At 48.8% G+C, this 14,819-nt stretch overlaps 2 protein-coding genes across 4 annotated transcripts in view; one reads left to right on the forward strand and one right to left on the reverse strand.

Moving 5' to 3' along the window:
- Nucleotides 1-413: 413 nt before the first annotated feature.
- On the reverse strand, nucleotides 414-1,613 carry LOC118357286 (translation initiation factor IF-2-like). Its single transcript, XM_035729008.1, has one exon. It carries the CDS (start codon nucleotides 1,611-1,613, stop codon nucleotides 414-416), a length of 1,200 nt encoding a protein of 399 aa, XP_035584901.1.
- The window catches only part of KLHL29 (kelch like family member 29), a 304,257-nt gene continuing 290,188 nt past the window's right edge, over nucleotides 751-14,819 (forward strand). For 2 of the 3 annotated variants that reach the window (XM_027623488.2, XM_027623489.2), the window contains exon 1: nucleotides 751-1,014. The gene's annotated coding sequence lies outside the window, so the exon portion shown is untranslated. The remainder of the gene's footprint in view (nucleotides 1,015-14,819) is intronic. The other variant, XM_027623486.2, reaches the window with a different exon arrangement.

Consider the following 14,819-nt stretch of genomic DNA (forward strand, 5'->3'; position numbering starts at 1 on the left):
TTCGTGCTCAAACTTTCCTGCCAGTTTCCTCAGGTGTTGAGAGCAGCCGGGGAGCTCCCTCGGCCGCGTCCGCCAACCCTGGGCAGGCGAGGCCGGGAGGCCGGGGCCGAGCAGCCGGGGCCACGCGCCGCGCATCCACCGGGCGCGGCCGCCGAGTCCGGCGAGCCGGGAGCCACCGCGGGAGGGGGGGAGGGGGACGGGGGCGGCGGACGGACGGACGGACGGACATACCCGCCGGTACTCCGGCCCGGGCCGGGCGCGCCGCTGCGGGTTATCCCTCGGGTCCGGGGAGCAGCTCCGGGTGCCCTGCCGGGGGCGCCCCGCCTCCCCCACCCTCCACCCCCGCCCACTCGGGCGCCAGTGATTGGCTCCGCCCGCCCCTGGCTGCGCGCCGAATCCCGCCTCCCTCGCAGCTAAAGAAGACGGTACCCGGAGCGGAGCGAGCCAGAAGGGAGCATGGTCCCCGCGCCGCGGCCGCGCCAGCCCCCGCGCCGCCGCCGCCGTCCCCGCCGCCGCGGATCTAGCTGCAGCTCCAGCCCCGGCCCCGGCTCCGCAGCGCCCGCCCGCAGCCCCGGCGGCTGCCGCGCCTGAGCGCAGCCCCCGCCCGGAGCCCGAGCCCGGAGCAGCCCCAGCCCCGCGGCCCGCCGCGGCTGCGGGGAGAGGGCGGGGGCGATGCTGCCGGAGCCGCCGCCGCCGCCGCCGCCTCGGTGAGAGCCGCGCCGCGCGTAGCCGCACAGGCTGACAGGCAGAAGGACTGACTTCCCTCTCCCGGGCATCCTCCCTGGGCTGCCGGGAGGCGGCGGCGGAGGAGGAGGAGGAGAAGGAAAGGGGGGAGAAGGCGGAGAGCAGGAACGCGAGGAGGTGGACCTGGATCCGTTTCTCCCGGCCAGGACCGGAGCGGCCCCAGCTACCGCTACCCGCCGGCGCCGTCCCCTATCCATCAGCCCTCCAGCGCCCACCCGCGACCCCCGGCTCTCTGGGCGTCGGGCCGGGGCCGGAGCGGCGCAGCCAGAGGTAAGAGCCAGGCTGGGGCGCCAAGGATGCGGCGCCGGGGACCCCGGGTCCTGGCGGCTGCGCGGGGCCGGGCCGGGCTTGGGAGCGGGGCCCGAGAACCCGGAACGCTGGGCTCGGCTCCCGCGGCGGCCGCGGCGGCGGCGGTAGGAGCCTCCCGCGTCTGGACTCGCAAGGCTGCATGCAGGAGCCCTTGCGCCTGCGCTACTCCAGGGGGAAAAAGGGGGGAAAAACTTCCTGCCCCCGGGTGTGTATGCACTGGGGTTGCCCGGAGCCAATGTCGCGATGGTCGGGGATGCTGGAGGCGAGTGTGGCCCCGGCCCCGGCACCCCCTGGCTGGGCCCGGCAGTGCGCGTTCCTTTCCAGGCCACCTCCGCGGAGCGGCCCAGGGCCCGCGCCGGACTGGGGGCCAGGAGGAGGCACCGAAGGGCTGGACCCCGGGGGCGGCCGCGCGCCCTGCCCTTTGGGGAGGCGCGCGCCTCTGTGCAGCGGGAAGAGGGGTTGGGGTTTTGCCCCTTCCTGTCCTCAGACCCCGCATTTGGGGACTGGGTCTCTTCACTCAATGCCAAGTAACTTTCGAGGTAGAGGAGCGTGTAAGTCATGAGGAGGGAACCCGCACAGACCTGGTTGTGACCCCCCCTTCCCTTAACACCTTTTGGGTGCCAGCGTGTTTGGGGGTGCGGAGAGGAGAGCCCATGGGGATGGTGAAGGGACGAGGATGTGGTGTTGGGTGGGGAGAGGTTGTTTATGTGTAGGATAGTGTGGACCCCGAGCTGTGCAATGTGGAAGTGTGGACGCGCGCCCCGACCCCGGCGGGGCTGCAGGGTGGCAGACGGCTCACGTCCGGGTCTCCGTGGCCTGGAGCGGGCGGAGAGCGCGAGGTTTTTCTGCGGTCGCGGCGCGGGTGCCGGCGCTGGGCAGCGCCGGCCCGGGGCCCACGGCCCCGAGGGAGGGGCGCGCTCGCCTGGGGGGCCGGGAGAGCGGAGCCAAGAGCCGGGGCAGGTCCCAGGCAGCTCCCGGGGCAGATCGGGGCTCCGTTAGCTGGACAAGGCGGGGACGCGCTGCCTGCGGGGGGCCAGCCGTCACGGACGAGGGGTGGGGGCAAAGCGCGAGTCTCGGATGCCTGGGTCCGCCAGCTGAGAAGCCAGTTGTTGTTCCTGGGCTCTGGAACCCAACGGCAGACAGGGTCAGTTGGCTGGTCCTCCCGCGGGTTCCTGGGGATGCTGATGGGTAAGGAGCCGCCGCCTTTGCCATCCCTGCCGCTCTGCAAACGCTCTCCTCCTGCCCTTCGGTGCTTGCGCCGCGGCGCGCCCCGGGCGAATCGTGGACGCAGGTATTTGTGTAGCATTAGGCGAGACCTCGGCGCTGGAGGGACCGGACCGTTGAGGACGCCGTGCTGCTGCCGCCCGCGAAACTTCCACTTCGTCAGTTCAGGGACAGTCAGGTTCCACTGATGCAGGCTTCAGCCTCTCATCAGCCGAGCTACGCTGGGCTACGCTGGGATTCGGACTCCTCCTGCAGTGACAGATCTGTCCTGGTTACAGTTATATTTACCCTAATTTCGGTCTCTTGAAAGTCATCTGTCTGGTCCCTACAGAGTTCCTCCCCTTGCCTATGGTCTTATGTCCAGCTCAGCCCTAGGAGAGCATATTTAGGGAATTATTTCGGTGTAGGGTGAATGACAGATTTAATTAGCCCACTTAATTCCTGATGTTTTAAAAAATTATATTGGGGAAGCATAGAGCTAACTTTTTCACTCTTGGGGGTAAGGGACAATTTTACAGATTGTTCATCCTGGCGCTTGGTAAAATTGTTGCCCTCTAATGCACAGGTGAATACTTGAAGGGCTGCTTGGTATGCATGTATTCGAGTAGTCACATCTAGGTGTTTATGCAGGTAGGGAGCTGTGTGCCACTGATGAATATAGTCCCTGTCCCATGCATTGTTCTCAGTGCTCTTGATTTATCATCCTGCTATAAATCAGGGAATTACTAGCATATGTGTCCTTAAACTCTATGAATTTAATGACATTTAAATTGGCTTATGGGCTGATGCGTTTAACCAATTTTAATAACTTTTCTGTACAAGCATCTTATAAACCATATTGGTCCATGATTAAGAAAAACATTTTCTTCTGCTCAGTCTCCCCATTTCTACACAGTTAATGGGAATTTACAGGTCTCCAACTTTCATTTGCAAGCAACAATCCAAAGGAAATACCTAGAGTTGTACTGAAAAAAAAAAAAAAATCCTATGGTAGCTATGGTAACAAATAGATTAAGGGTTATTGGTTTTCATCTGTATGTGCTTGGGGGGTGGGGGTGGATCTAGTGTTGTGTCTTTTTAATTATGTTTCTAATGAGTGGTGGTCATACTTCAAGTACCCAGTGTGGGAGATAAGCCAGACTGAAAATTCAGTTTTGTGGGAGGTTTATTGGAACAAAGACTAGTAGAGCCCAAGAGAATGACTTCTGCTAACTGCAGCTCCTCATATCCAGAAAGCAAATAGATAAAACCTTTCTTGTTTTTCAAGTAGATGAGAATTGAGTTAGTCCCTTTAAGATTAGAAAATGTATTTTTCTTATAAGCTCTTACCAAAGGAACCTTTAAATCAGCTCCCGTTTTCTAGGAATAAACATGTTAGAAGTGTGGATGTTGGTGTGGATTGAGTGTCAGAGTTGTTATCAACACCTGTCAGTCTAAGTGAGGCATATCATTAGTCTATTCAAATCTTGCCTATTTCAATATTCATGCATTTCCATGGTGATCCATTCCATTTTTGTTTACTTAGTCAACCTTATAAATCTTTGGCATCAATTTCAGTTGTGCCGTCTTTTTTTTTCTTTTATTTATCAATTGATTTGGCTGCAAATCATTCCCAGTTTAAAGTGTTTCCTTTTTTTTCCTGCTAGTTTCCAAAAGTTTACACTTTTCCTGGTTACACACAGATACAAAGGGGTTAAATTTTTTTTAATAGACTCAGATAACACCATTGATGCTAATGTAGTTCTTTAGCATCTCATTTGATAATGTGTGTGTGCATGAGTATTTTTTTTTCTTCCAGCAGGCTTACCGTAAAGCTTTCTTGCTTTATGGCCCAGGGACGTCAGTGCAATCCGGCAGAATTGACTAAAGATTTTTCCTTCCTTCCTTCCTCCCTTCCTCCCTTCTTTCCTTCTTTCCTTTTTTCCTTTTCTTCTTTCCTTCCTTCCTTCCTTCCTTTAGTTTTATCTTTCTAGGATCTTTTCTAGTAGTAGCAAAAGACAGAAGGTTCTGAAGTGTCAGAGGATTTTCCAAATACAATATATGTTTAGTCACAGCATATAGTATCCCTAGGATCGTTGTAATATTGTAAGCTCACTGACCAGGCAGCTTTGCTTAAATGCGAGCCATGATGTTGCTCACCCGCTTTCATTTTGCTTTCTAATGATGCAGTCCCATGCTAATCACACCCTGTATATTTCAGAAATATCAAGGCAAGCATTAGCACGCTACTGACTTATTAGGATCAAGCAAAGTAATTGGAACACTTAAGTTCAAAGTCGGATGGAGAAATGGAATTATAACCAACCTTGTGATTCTATAATCGGTCAACTAAATGCCCGCATGAGCGTAGGGGGAGGAAGAAGCACCATAACTAAGAAATCCAGCGATGGGTTGTGGAAAGTAAAGATAAACCAAGGCAGGAACCATGTAGGATGACTGGAGAACAAGAAATCTCTTTGTGAACACTTAAATCACATGGAGACCCAAATGTTTAGAAAATGGAAGAATATTTGTAGTTTGTGCAGAAGAGGCTCATTTGCTATTACTCAGGAAATTGAGGGTCATTTCCCAATATGCTAGAAGAATTGGGTAACAGAGTCACTGGAGAATACTTCATCTGAAGTAAATTTTACCATAGAAATGGTCTTAATAATTTTGGCTAAGAAGGAAAAATGAGTCAGAATTCTTTATCTGCCTGTTGTATCAAAAATGATGAGAGATCAAGAGCACTTTGAAAGCAGATTCTGTGGTTCTTCCTGAAACAGCTACACGCTTACTTGCCCAACACCCTAGGCCAGGAAGGTAGTCTATACTTTCTTCAAAGAAATCACTTGAAAACAGGGAAATTGGAGCTGCAAATTAAGGTGAGGCGAGTTGATCATTAGCAACACAGCTATTCGTGAAATGAACTTAATTGTCTTGGGGCATTTCCACCTTTAGAGTGGGAAGGGGAAGATTTCTCATTTCCCTTGAGAGAGGATATCTGCATGAAATTCAGATGGTTTGTAAATGCTTAACGGTAGCAGCAGATGATGATTCAGAAGCTAGAACAGAACAGGTGAACATTGTTAGGGCAGGGGATCGGGTTTGGGCCAAGAGGTCATCCCCAGACATTCAGAGGCTGCTACTGGCCCTACAGGTATCAATCTTTATAATTATTTTATAGAGTGTTGAAATTTTTTTAAAGATTTATTTTAGAGCGCACACAAGTGGGGGGGCGGGGGGCAGGGGCAGAGGGAGAGAATCTCAAGCGGACTCCCCGCTGAGCACCAAGCCCCACATGGGCTTGATCTCAAGACCCTTAGATTATGACCTGAACCGAAATCAAAAGTCAGATGTTTAACCGGCTAAGCCACCCAGGTGCCCCTAGAGTTTTGAAATTTTTAAACCATTAACTCTTTTAAGGATATACACATATACATAAATATATATAAAAACATACACACACACACACACACACACACACATACAAACATATAATCTGCCACTTTTCTTTCTTTTTAAACTGTGGTTTAAAAACATAAAAATTTATCATCTTTACTATTTTAGGTGTATAGTTCTGTAGTATTAATATCCACATCATTGTACATGGATATCCAGAACATATTTTTATCATGTGAGACTGAAACCTTGTTCCCATTAAACATCAACTGCCCATTTCCCCCTTCCCCAGCCCCTGGCAATCACCATTCTACTTTCTGTTTCTGTGAATTTGACTGCTTTAGATCTTTCACATAGGTGGAATCCTCCAGTTTATGTGTATGAACATGGGTATACAAGTATCTCCGAGATCCTGCTTTCAGGTCTTTTGGATACACACCCAGAGGAGGGATTTCAGTATTCAGCCACTTTTTACACTAATATATTATTCTGTTTAGGAGACTTGGCGAAATTGCAGTCAACAGAACACAGTCAAACAAAGAATACAGTACATGTGACTAACATTTGTTCTTCCTTTCCTGTGTGTACATTTCCTGGCAAGTCCCTCGAATCTATTCTGTTTTGCTTTTTAGGGCTGCTTGTCTGAGTTGCAGCAATATTGCAGAGTGGGTAAAGACGAAGGCTTAGTGTCAGAGGTGAAGTCCAGTCGCTGGTGCCTACTAGCTGCGTGACCTTGGACAGATCCTTAATCCCAGTAAAGCTTCATTCAGTTCTCTTTTATGAAGATGGAGAGAATAATCGTGGCCAATATTATCCCAGTAAAACATGCATCCCAGTGTCTGGCCTAGAGAAATGTTCTAGAAAGGAGAGGTTAGGTGAAGGAGTAATGACAGCCTTCGCAGCAGCAGCCCCTGGAGGTCTCAGAAACTGTAGACACCTATCCGGCTAAGTTTGATCATAAATATTTCCATGGTACACCACTGTGTGTGTGTATGTATATATATATATATATACATATATATATATGTATATATATATGTATTCTCCGAGTCTCATTATCAGTACTTATTCTGAAAAGCATAAGAGATTTGCATCACAATTACAATAGTTAAAAATATCTTTAAGTGGATTTCATATATGAACTTTTAATTCCATTTTTTAGTATCATAACTTTAGAGTTGATAGGGATTTTAGAGGTCAGCTAATTTACCCATTATTCAATCATCAAACCTGGAACAAATGCCAATAATATGATAATAATAGCTTCCAGTTTTGATTGCCCACTATATTTTAGTACTTTACATATATTATTTCTAATCCCCATATCAGCACTGCAAGGTAGGGATTATCCACATTTTACAAATGAAGATGAGGCTCAGAGAGGTAATCAGCTGGCCCAAGACCACAAATCTAGCCACATTGTACAGCTGTTCGAATCCACATCCATCAGCGACCAGTCCATCTGTCTTGTCTTGTCTTCTCTCTGTGTGTGGATGTGTTTCTGATACTCTAGACAGGGTCTTCCTGCATTTGCACTTCTTCACAATGCCTTTTATTTGCCAGGGACTGCATTGTCTGTGCTAATGAACATTTTAAATAAAATAATTCTATTAGAGGGAATATGAGCTTAAATAAGAATCATTAACCAGGTCTGAAAAGCATTCACTATACTTTTAGATGTGCCCACCTGTTTCCGTTTCCTCTGGTCCTGGAAGGCTAATGAGAAAAACTTTTAGATGCTTTAATGGCTTCTGTTCCTGTGTTAGACAGCATAATAAATAAAGAGCAAATTGAAGAGTAGAAATGATGTACGAAGAATTAAGGATCCACCCAGAAGCACTACAGACTGATCTAGTTCGTTCACTTTTGAATCCCAGTGCCTAGCACAGTGCTGGGCACAACACTCCATAGTGAAAATGTTTTCCTGCATCAGTTTATGCCCAGAGAAGGTGTCAGGTAATAGACATCAAAGACTACTTTTTGGATTTTCTTTTTGTTCAGTGGCTATGTAGTTATATCTTCATGGTTTTTCATTGTGTGGAATTTTAGATGCTATATTTGGGCACATATCTATAAAATATGCTTGTTGATGAATTCTAACTAATCTAAATGGAATCTTCTAGGATTTATGATTTGAGACTTTGAAGACTAATTTTCTTGGAGCTTCTTCACTCCTGTGATAACTTGAATCTATTTGGCACTTTTGCCAGTCAACACGAAGTCCATTCTTCGTATCACACTTAACTTGCAAGGTGTTGTCCCCACCAGATTTTTTAATTTGTGGCGTTTCACAAAAGCATTGTTTTAAAGGAAAATAAAACACCTAGGAATTCCTATTTTTATTCTTTAGATGAGTTTTTTGTGGGGGGGAGATGGGCAGACGGGGTGAATAGAGTTTGCAGCAGACACCACGAAGAGATGTCTGCTCCCTGTTTTAACTCTTCCAGCCCTCGTTCAGCGGAGGAGGACTTCTCCAGTTTGAGAGTCACCACGAGAAAAGCATGGTCACCGGTGCCTGTGATCAGACCTATAACTAAGTGGCCGCACAGGAAGTGCCAAGCAAGGGCTGGGTTGCAGAGGGCACCGGGTTGGCGCAGGCCCTGCCTGCGTGCCTGCTTGTCTGGCCCTGCCACCTCCCCCTTCCTTACTCCGGGGCTGGTTTTGACCCTAAAGTTAAAATCAGTCATGAGGCTTTCTTTTTCTTCAAGCATGCCCGCAAAGCTCTCAGAAGCAGGGTCAGGGGTGAGGCAGAGAGGCAAGAACAGACAAGAGGACTCTATCTTGTAAAAAAGCAAAACCTAGTCAAAAGCTTAGGCCAAATTAGAGACCTAACGGTTTTTCACATTGTCCCTGTTTTCCTTCTGGACATTTTGCTACACTAAGAGGTGGTGGGGAATGGTGAAGCCAGGATTTAAATAAACTTTCCTTTCTCCCTTCTCTTCTCTTTTCACATTGTCAGCTTTGAGCATTTGCTTTTGGATCAACCCTGCAACTGAAGTTAGCCTCTCAAGGAACTTTAATGATATGTGCTCAGCTTCTGGGGCTTCTGAGTGAGTGTAGACTCAGTAACTGTTCACTGAGCAGGCACCACTCCTTTTGTGTGGCATCTCATTTGTTGCTCACCCAGTGACATGGATGGCATTATTCCCACTTTGCAGATGAGTTCTAGAGAGACAAAGCATTATGCCAGAGGTCAGATCAACAAACGGGGTGCTGGATGGGTTAAAGGGATGAACAAGCCTAGCATCCAGACAACTGCCAACCTACAAAAAAGGGAGAGAGCCAATATCCCCTTTCATACAGAATATAAATTGCTTATTAAAATAACACAGTAATTACACATTTAGCCACATTGCTCGCTGATTACCACAGTTGCTATAATAAGCTGAGGGTCCTGCTAATTTTATTTTAAGGCCTGAAATAAACTCCAAGAAACAGAGGCCTACCCGTATGATTTCAGATACCTTCATACTTCAGCATACTGTTATCAACATTTGTAAACTGAGCAAATGCTTGCTTCCTAGTTATCTTGAAGGCTTAGGTCTAACTGACCACTTTTCTTCATGGTCAGAGGCTTCTTAAGGGACACTGACTTAAAAGTGTGAGGAGTGAATATCTGAGAAGGACATGAGTTCCTGTTTACAAAGTGCCAAGAACAGGGCCAGGCATGTCACAAATGCTGTCTGTGTATATGGGTGGGTTGGGTTCTCCAAATCACGTGAACAAGTGGCTATTTCTGGATTCATCTTGGGAATCATGGTCTCCCTGAGGACAAGGACCATCTTTGTCTTTTAGCCTTGGACCTGGCCCACATTGGGTTCTCAAGTGTTGGACACCCCAAGACAGGGTCCCAACCAGGAGAGCTCCCAGTCTAGCTCAGAAGCCCGTGGCTCCTCATGAAGCATATGGAAAGCAAGCAGAGTAAGATCAATGAATGATCCGGTCCAAGGATTTCCTGGGAAGTTCTGAGACCAAAGGGGGAATAACCTGATCATGAATGCTGCTGTGGATGTCCATTCAAGTCTGCCTAACCACATAAGTTGGATCCTGCCGCCATTGACCAGGCTTTCCAAGCCAGTAGAGGAGTTAAAAACAGTGCTACTCGAGGCCTCGTCCTCAGGCTGGTGCCAAGCCACGAACTGTTACCAGTCTGTGACAAGATAAATTGGAAGTTAGCATTTAGAAAGTTCTGTTGCCTTTGACATTGCCTTGACAGCAAGGAGCATGATCCTTAGGCTTATCCAGCAAGGTATAGACCAGTTTAGGCCTTGTCAAACTCTCACGTAAGTTGCCCAGAGAGTGCCATATGGTGTGAGCTGTGGTCTAGTCATGCATGGTAGGACCACAGTTTGGTTTTAAGGGTTGGAGATACCAACAAGACCCCAAAACCTGGTCCTTCAGTACAGACGGGTGGGGAGTACAGTGTGGAAGCCTAGATAAGGTTTCTTGCCAAAGCCTGCTCAGTGATTTTCTAAAGCTCCTGTCCAGGATCCCTCATCAGTGAGGCCAACTTTGCCACCTTTAGGATAACAAGCAGACTGAATTCTGGCCAATCCGGCAGTGCTCACCTTAGCAGGGAAAGCTGCCAGGTCTGTCCTGTCCGGAACATGATTGCCATTTGGGGTGGGCTGTGATGAGGGGCACCTGCTCAGTGTTTACATGCATCCCAAGTCCATCTCCCGGATGCCGAGTGAGAGCTCATACCCACGCTTCTCTTGAGGCCATTTTGTTGCATTTCTGCACGATTTTGATTTCTTGAGATACGGGCGGTTTATTTTGCCATTGAACTAGCTTATTTGGTTGATGTAAAGAAATATAAGATGAGCGTGCTCTGATCCTGGGTTTCTGAACCCAAAGTGAAGGCCACCGAATTTGGGAAGTGTAAGTACCACATTCGGAAGCTGGGCTGCTGAGACCTGGAGGCCGTGTGCAGTGTGTGGGTCTGGCTGATCTTGCTAACGAAGAGCCTACCGTAAATAGAGGGCTGTAATCTATCCAGGTCATGCTGTTCCAGCCAGCTTTCATCATCAAAACTTGAATAATATTCAAACTGTGGAACATACTTCTTGCTGAAGCTTAGGTATGCCAAGTGGAAGAGCAAAAACATCTCAATCTACCAATCTATGGCAACACGTTGCCAAAAAAAAAAAAAAAAAAAGGAGCACCTGGGTTGCTTCATGAGACGTGGAGAAACTGCCTTTCTCCACAATCAAATGGCATTAAGATTTAAACTTTCTCCTCCCCCCCTCCCCCGCCCCAGAGTAGAAAGATTATCTTCACGGGAACCATGCTTCACCTGGAAGGTACCAGTGACTGAGACATGAAGGGAAGGTTGCAGGCAGCCATGGAGAGACCAGTAGGAACGCAGCTCGGAATAGTGCCTTGTTGGGATAGACGACACAAACCATCATCCTGTGGCAAGGGCTGCAGCCCTGGGTTTCTAGATGACAACCCCTGCCTCTCCCTATGCTGTCTCCCTCACATCCCCAAGTGAGAAGGACATTCCCACCCTGCTCAGGTTTTCACCTACAAATTTAAACCTTCCCTCCTAGATTCTATAGAAACCACAAACAGCCATCTTTGTGGGCGCAGACTCCTAGGGGTGGCCGCAGGGCCCTCGGGGGCGGGGGGGGGGCACTCAGTGAACTCCCCCGTCACAGTTTGAGAGCTGGCTGTAACTGTCAGCTGTTTTGATTCCAGGTATGCCTCCCAGGATGTCTGGTCTTCAGAAACATGTTTTGATATCTGGAATAGACATCTGGGCCAGGGATAGTCTCCTCTGTCCTAGCAGAAGGGGAGGCAAGTCGCCTGTCCTAACTCTGTGCTCCTCCCCGTGACCACACTGGAGGCGGGGCAGGGACAGGGGATGTGAGAGTGACACCTAGGGACTGAGCCTGTGACGGTGGGGAGGGCAAGACTGGGTTCTCAGAGTTGCCACGAAATCTTATTTACCTTCAACTCAACAACAAACGACCCGATTGAAAGATAGGCAAAGTGCTGCACGCCTGGGTGGCTCAGTTGGTTACGCGTCTGACTCTTGATTTCAGCTCGCGTCATGATCTCGGGGTCTTGAAATCAAGCCCCACATCAGGCTCCGTGCTGAGCATGGATCCTGCTTAAGAATCTCTCTCTCCCTCTCCCCACCGCCCCCCCAAAAAAGTGAAAGGGCTTGGATAGACGTTTCTCCAAAGAAGACAGACCAGTAGCCAAATAAGCACATGAAAGAGATGGTCAACATCACTCATAATTAGGGAAATGCAAATCAAAATCATGATGAGATACCACTTCATACCCATTAGGATGGGTATTATAAAAAATTTTTTAAAGCAGGAAATAGCAGTCGCTGGGGAGGTTGTGGAGAAATTGGAAACCTTATGTACTGCTGGTGGGAACACAAAATGATAAAACAGTTCTGGAAACCATATGGCAGTGCCTCAAAAAATTAGACATACGATTACCATATGATCCAGCAATTTTTATGGGTATATACCCAAAAGAAGTGAAAACAGAGACCGAGATATTTACACCTGCACGTCCGTAACAGCATTAGTCACAATAGCTGAAAGATGGAAGCAACCCAGGTGCTCATCCACAGATGAACGGTTACAGAAAATGTGGTTTATACGTATATCAGAATAGTATGCAGCCTTAAAAAGGAAGGAGAATCTGACACACGCTACAACGTGGATGAGTTTGAAGACATTATGTTAAGTGAAATAGGGTGAAATAAGCCAGTCACAGAAAGACAAATATTGTATGAATCCACATGTATGAAGTACCTAAAGTAGTCAGACTCCTATAGACAGAAAGTAAGATGGTGGCTGCCAGGGGCTGTGAGGGGAGGGGAATGGAGAGTTCCTGTCTGATGGATACAGACTTTTAGTTTGGGAAGATGAAAAAGTTCTGGAGATGAATGGTGGTTGATGGTTGCGCAGCAACGTGAATATACTTAATGATGGTGGACCATACACTTAATAAAACGGTAAATTGTATGCGTTTTTACCACAATAAAAAAAACAGACTTATAAAAAAACATACTGCAAACTGATTCTCCTAATAAATTCTTTAAACAATTTGCTGGGGGTGGCAGGGGGAACCATTTACTTTAACAGTTCAACAGGTCTTATTGAGCACTTGCTGTGTGCCTAGCCCCGTGGTGGGCATTGTATTTATTTTATTTGAGGTATAACAGTTGAGGCCATAAACTAAAGTCCACAGATCTTAAATGTTCAGTTCTGTGAGTTTCGGTAATTGTATATTCCTGTGTAGCTACCATTCAAAACAAGATATAAAACATTTCCTTCACCCGGAAAGTTCCCTGTACCCCTCTCCTAGCCATCTCCCTTCTGCTCTCCAACTGCCTTTTATGTGAGTCACCAGAGATTAGCCTTGCCTGCCGTTGACTTTCATAGAAACAGAAATATACGGTGTGTCATCCTTTTCGTGCCCAGCTGGTTTCACTCAGCATACCCTGTGTGCCATTTATCCATGTTGACTTGTGTCCCTTTTAGGTCATTCTTTATTGGTAAGTGGTAGTCCATGGCGGTACCACAGTTTGTGTGTCCATTCTCCTGGGGATGGACATTGGGTGGCACTGTGTTTGGAGACACCCACCACCAGCAAGTGAGGATGTTAGTTGGCCAGTTGGGGGTGTCCACACAGGCTGGGGCTCCCATACAAGTTCTCCATGCTTGGGATTTTCCCACTTGACTGGCAGCATACCCAGAGTTGAACGGTCTCCAAGTTGATGGCATTTCGGCGATTTACACTAGAAATAGGCTATCCAGTGGACCCAGGCCCATGTATTGCCACTCAACAGATTTCTCCCCCTGAAGACACATCATAGGGGAGGCTAAACATCAAGAGGCTGCTTGGTGACTGCAATGCGGACAGGAGGTTGGTAGATGGTCTTAAAGGTCAGTGTCCCTGAGCTATGACTGCACCATCTCCAGCTCAGGGGGCCACCTGCAGAAGTGACCAGATGCCTGGGGGACAGAGTGTGGGGGCAGGAGGGGGCAGAGCACTCTCCTCGGGCAGGACTGGGGTGGCCAGTTCCCAGCTTGGCCCCTTCCTCCCTGGTTTGGAGACTCCGGCCTGGTTAATGTATTCTTTCGGTAGCTTTGTTAACACCTTTCGTCTGAGACTGAAGCGTGAGCTAGTCTCTCCTTACAGTAATTTTGCCCTCTCTATTGTGCCCCATTCTCCAGTGAATCTGTAGTCTGACTCTGAGGTCAATGTCCCCTTTTTACAGAGTTCTGGGCAGTATCTCCTGTCATGAAGTAGTGAGGCCTCCTGCCGAAGAGCCATGGCCTTCGCTGCCAGGTCGATCTGGGCTCAGCAGCCTAGGAGGGCCTCCTACAAATGGTGGGCTCTTACTTCATCTCTTGGAACCTAGCTACCCCCTATAATGACACTAATAATAGCTTTACTGCCCTCTGTTCTGCCTGTCACCGGCTTATAGGAAATTAGGGGTGGGAGGGAAATTCCTGCCTTCCAGGAACTCAGACAAAAGTCATCTGTGTGAAAGCTCAGTCTCGTTGTTTCCCTCATTCCCACATTCCTGGGCAGTGCCTCATCACAAGATGCAGACGATGCAAGTGGGGAGTGTGGGGGTACAGTATGACTGGTTGCTCTTTGGTAGAGAGCTGTGGAGACACAGGGGGAGGGGACAGTCACCGGGAAGCCCCACAGAGCAAGGAGAGTTTGGAAGACCTACGAGGGCAAGTGTATTTACTGTGGTCTCCCTCCCTCCATTCTGGAGCCTCAGTCTGTATATCCCTGGCCCCCAGCCCAAGTCCAAAAGCTCACAAACCCCATCCAGCTAACAGATTTGCGCCCCCCCCCCCCATGAGAGGTAAGCTTAGAAGACCCAGCTTGGCTTTGCATAGGATATAGAGGACACATTGCCTGGAGTTCACCTCTGAGTGATGGTAGCACAGCTGGGTGTGGACGAGCCCTGTGATGCTCATGGGGATGGTGGAGTGGAGCCTGGAGCCCATCCCAGCAAATCAGGGTATAGCGAGTCCTGCCTGCCCATGGATTGGCACAGGGAAGCTGGGATGGAAGGAAGGATCTGCTCTTGGAGAGAGCAGAGCCCCGAAGTGGCTGCAGGAGTAGCCAGTATGCCGTGTTGACAGTGACTATCAGCTGGTTCCAAGGAG

The sequence above is a fragment of the Zalophus californianus genome, chromosome 8 (genome assembly GCF_009762305.2).
Source record: "Zalophus californianus isolate mZalCal1 chromosome 8, mZalCal1.pri.v2, whole genome shotgun sequence".
Lineage (NCBI taxonomy): Eukaryota > Metazoa > Chordata > Mammalia > Carnivora > Otariidae > Zalophus > Zalophus californianus.

Bases quoted from the DNA above. Each gene is read 5' to 3' on its own strand.
- LOC118357286 (XM_035729008.1), bottom strand. From the start codon at position 1,613: ATGACTTACACGCTCCTCTACCTCGAAAGTTACTTGGCATTGAGTGAA.